Consider the following 5000-nt stretch of genomic DNA (forward strand, 5'->3'; position numbering starts at 1 on the left):
GGAGAAGAAGAAGAAGAAGAAGAAGAAGAAGAAGGAGATTGTGGTATAGGAGGTGGAGTTGGAGGTGGGGGAGGAAAAAGAAGAGGAGAAGGAGGAATAGGAGAAAGAGGGAGAGGAGTATAAGGGGTAGGAGGAGGAGGAGGAGGAGGAACAGGAGAAGGAGGAAGAGGAGAAAGAGGGAGAGGAGTAAGAGGGGTAGGAGGAGGAGGAGGAGGAGGAACAGTAGTTGGAGAAAGAGGAGATGGAAAAGGTAGAGGTGACGCTGGTGGAGGAGGAGGAGGAAATGGAAGAGAAGGAGATGGTGGAGCAGAAGGTGGAATGGGGAGGTGGGCTTGTGTAGGTGAAGAAGAAAGAGGAGGAGGAGTAAAATGTGGAACTGAGAGTATTGGAGGTGGACGAGCAGTAGCTAGGAGGGTGAGGTGATGGAAGCTTGGATGGAAGGAATGGAGGAGCAGGAGGAGGAGGAGGAGGAGAGGAAGATGAGGAAGATGAGGAGAAGGAGGAGGGGGAAGAGGAGGAGAAGAAAGAAGAAGTGGATGAGGAGGAGGAGGAGAAAGAGGAAGAGGAAGAGGAGAAAGAGGAAGAGGAAGAGGAAGAAGATGAGGATGAAGAAGAGGAGGAGTATGAGGAGGAGTAGGAGAGAAAAAGCCACTATTCACAAAACAAGTTAATTGTGAGAACGGGGAAAGCTTCATTTTCTCTGTCTAATCTCTATCATTATGCTTGATCTTCTCTTTTGTTTGTTCTTTTCCCTTTGTCTCTCAGAGGAATTACAGGTAGTGTTCCTTTCCGATATCGAAGGAGAGCTTTTCGAGGTATCTTTGTACTCAAAGAAATGAGAAGAAGTAAAAAGGGAGAGGAAGAAACACATACATTTTGTCTTTATCATTTTTTTTTGTATTATTATCTATCAGCATCTGTTATCACGCTATTTTATCGGTCGTGATCATAGACATTTCCCAAATATATATAATTGATTGGATTAATCTATCTTGTTCACTTGGAATCATGCTCGACTGTTCGGCCCTACCAAACACACATCCACTTCTCCAATAATGATAGGTCGAGGAAGGAGAAAGTTCAACCAGGTGTTCAGGTGTTCAATCGTCGATATTTTCATTTATGTTCTGTTATTCATGTTTCACGACAGGCAGTAGAAAATAAACAAATATTGAAATACAGCACGCTGAAATGTTCACACGATCTGTTACGCCATGCTGTTCAAATGTTCAATCATCACCATCAAACATGCAGCAGGAAATTCATACTGACAGTGAATGACAATGGTATTATATGGTGTTTGCTGAATGACATTCATATCGGCGAATTCAGTTAGAATTCACAAATGATTTTTGACAACGTCTGATTGAGTAGTACAACAGTAAAACTCATGCATAGGAACGTGTGTAAATAAACACACACACACACACTTACTCGCTTACTGTAGACTTACAGGGGCACTTACACTGCTCTTTCCCTAAACACCTTTTATAGACAAGGATGCATAGGTTTGGTATAAATATTTTATATAACATGATATTAATGTTAGAATCCCAAATAAAGATAGTAGGAATATAAACTTTATCACAGTTGTTAAGAATATATGCAAATGCATATTTTCATCATGACCTTCGCAAAATATATAAACAAATAATCAAAATAATGTCTGAAACAAAGTAATACAAACTATCTGGAATTACAATTGGTTTTACACACACACTACAAACAAAGAAACAAACAAAACACTGTCCATTCAACGATTAATTAACCCAACTTGCTCTCTCCATTTCTCTTTCTCTCATTTTCTATCTCTCTTTAGGTCACCCTCGAGTGGCAGGGCCTCACCCTCCAACCTCGATGAGAAAGCCAAGTCTATCATCAACCAAACGTCTGACACTGACAAGGTAAGAATTTTCGAGAATACGTAATGGTTGGATTCAAATTTATTCATTTTATCTGAATTATTATTTGCCCATTTTTTTTCTTAATCTGTTAATTATATACTTATTATATATATGGAACATAGGCACACACACACACACATAAAACACACACACACACACACATAAACACACACACACACACACACACACACACACACACAGAAAGAGCATGTTATGTCGGCATAGGTATGCTAGATATTCCTTTCCAAGTGTGCAGTCAAATATGTCAGACATTATAGTATTGCTCTAAATCAGCCATAAGAGACCCCTCACCGACCCTTGCTGAGTAAAGGCTATACAGTTAAATACTTGGGAAAGTAGCCGGCCGTGTGGATTAACGGAAGCCGCTGGGGTCCGGGGATGAAGTGGCTACCCTGTAGTCCACTTCCATAGAATCTTTGTGACATGCAGCTCTGTTTTCATTCCATAACGGCGGTGGTTTTCCCTTAATTGAGGAGGGGCCCGGTTTCCCTGTCTGGGGAAGAGTAAAGGAGATAGACAACGTTGCACCTGCAACCAAGCTCACTACACCTGATACGTTTATTACATTTCGAAAAGGATTTCAGACCATCTTCGACTGACCCGGGATCTTCAGCTGTCAGTTTATGCGATTCTCTGAGGAAGAGGGAGTCTTTTGCAGATGATTTAACTTGAGTTCTGTCTTTTATGCGGCGGAAGTCACATCTTTCATCTAGATCCTTTGATCAAGTGGCCGTGTAGGAGAGGTAAACATGAGGCGTTCGGAGTGTTCACCTCTTTGGTTGGCTTCCAGGTTATCCTTGCAGATGCAGTGCAATCCTAAAATTGATCCTTGAGAATTACTTTGAGGGAACGAGGAGATAGATATCGCAGTTATGCATGATCCCAATCACCATGCTTAAGCGAGCCTTGATCCCCTCATCACTCCGACACTAACTTCCAATCTCCTCTTTCCCCCTTTCTCCTTTCTTTCTTTCTTTCTCTTTCTTTCTTTCAATTTTTTCTTTCCTTTTTTTTAATCCTCCTTCCTCTTTCCTCCAGGTGATGGAGCAGTACGTGGGGCAAGACGGCGAGGAAGGCAAAGGCAAAGCTGGCCCGAATGGAGGCGGAGGGAGTGGAGGGAACAACGGAGGAGGAGGGGGGAGCGGGGGCAGCGACCTGGGGGCCCCCTCCGCCCCCCACCCGCGGCCGAAGGCGCCCGTGGAGGACAGGGCGCTCCAAGCCATCCTGGCCGCCCGTCGAAGGAGCCTCGAGAACGCTGGCAAACCCGAACCGGTTGGTGGAGGCGTGGATGAGTGGAAGAGCTGAGGCGTACTTGGATGGGTTACTGGATGAGTGGATGGATGAGTGGAAGAGCTGAGGCGTACTTGGAAGGGTTATTGGATGAGTGGATGGAAGCGGTTGTGAGACTTTGGGTGGATGAATGCAAACCTTTATGAGACTTTAGGTGGATGAGTGGAAGAGCTGAGGCGTACTTGGAAGGGTTACTGGATGAGTGGATGGAAGCGGTTGTGAGACTTTGGGTGGATGAATGCAAACCTTTATGGGACTTTAGGTGGATGAGTGGAAGCCTTATGAAACTTTAGGTGGATGAGTGGATGAGTAATTATTGAGTCACTAGACAGATGACTGCCGATGGATGAGTGTATAAGTATTTGGTGGATGAGTATGTAAGTAAGCTTATTAGATGGATATGTGAGCGAGTGAATCTATGATATCAGTGAAGGATGATTGATAGCAGTGGATGCGGTATATGGATGGATGAAGTGTAAGCAATATGGCTGATGGTATATATGTTGGATGAATGACTGAAAGGAGAAGTAGCAGAATGGATGACTAGATGAATAGTTATGAAATGGGTGATTGACTGATTGAGGATGAAATAGCGAGGTGGGTAGACAGGCAGTGAAATTCATTCAGAATAGACGAGTTATGTCATTTAACATGGGACGGATGATTCCGAAAGGGAGAAAGAAAAATTACGAGAAAATCACAGGGGAAATAGGTGACAATAGGGGCTGCGCATGATCATATTTTGCTCTGCATGACACTTTGACAATCCCTCTGAGGGACGGCATATTGATGGCAGCTTGGTTGGCGCCTACCAGAAAATTCACACACAGTCGAAACGCAGGTACACATATGTACACATACACACACACACACACACACACACATACACACACACACACACACATATATATATACATATACATATATACATATATACATATATATATATACATACTTATATATATATATTATATATATATTATATATATATATAATATATTATATATATATATATATATGTATATATATATGTATATATATATATATATATATATATATATATATATATATATATATATATTCACATATCAAAATGCTATTACATTGTAAGAGAGGAGAGCACTTGTTATTTTTCCTCTTCTGACCGAGATCCGGGAAAAAAACAACAACACCTAAACAAATGTATTCATTGCCCAATAAAGTTTCACGCAAATTCAACCGATATTGCAATTTCAATCAGGGAAGATTGAAAAGAGATGGAAAACCCTTCACTACAGGTGATTTATAATTCAATGGACACGACAGTTAGTTGCATTCATTGCCCAATAGATATGCTCGAAACATATCGGCAAAGAGCGTTTAAAATATACACAGGTCATTAGCGACCCGTCAAAAGAAGTGAAGAGAGACGTGAACATTCACTGAATTAAAAATGATATGTATATGAGATCCTCCCGTACTCCATCCTCCCCCCCCCACACACACACCCTCACTCCCCCCTTCCCCTTCCTTTCAGTCATTTCAGGAGCACAATTCAGCCAAACGATAAGTAATAGAGATCTCATGATATATCAATGCATTTATTTCCGAACGTGCCTCGTGCCTCTTATCCCATTCGAACGCGTCCACATCTCAATGGTTTTCGGAGGAATTATGCCATTTCCGACCTTAACTGCGTGCGACATAAGGGTTAGCCAATCGAGACGACAAGCGCCAATGTCGTTTATGGGGAAATTTGAGACACGAATCTATTCCTTTCATATCACGTGTACTCAAGACTGTTAT

The 5000-nt window shown here is 42.0% G+C and overlaps 1 protein-coding gene across 1 annotated transcript in view; it reads left to right on the forward strand.

Moving 5' to 3' along the window:
* Nucleotides 1-5000, forward strand: part of LOC122265329 (outer dynein arm-docking complex subunit 4) — a gene marked incomplete in the record, with an annotated part of 97150 nt that overhangs the window by 1572 nt on the left and 90578 nt on the right. Inside the window, 2 exon segments of the mRNA XM_086539890.1 lie at nucleotides 1820-1904; nucleotides 2964-3197. Coding sequence (XP_086396016.1) covers nucleotides 1820-1904; nucleotides 2964-3197 — 319 coding nt within the window.

This window comes from Penaeus japonicus, unplaced genomic scaffold (genome assembly GCF_977035675.1).
Source record: "Penaeus japonicus unplaced genomic scaffold, GWHDUDI00000001_assembly GWHDUDI00000009, whole genome shotgun sequence".
In the NCBI taxonomy this organism is placed as follows: Eukaryota; Metazoa; Arthropoda; class Malacostraca; order Decapoda; family Penaeidae; genus Penaeus; species Penaeus japonicus.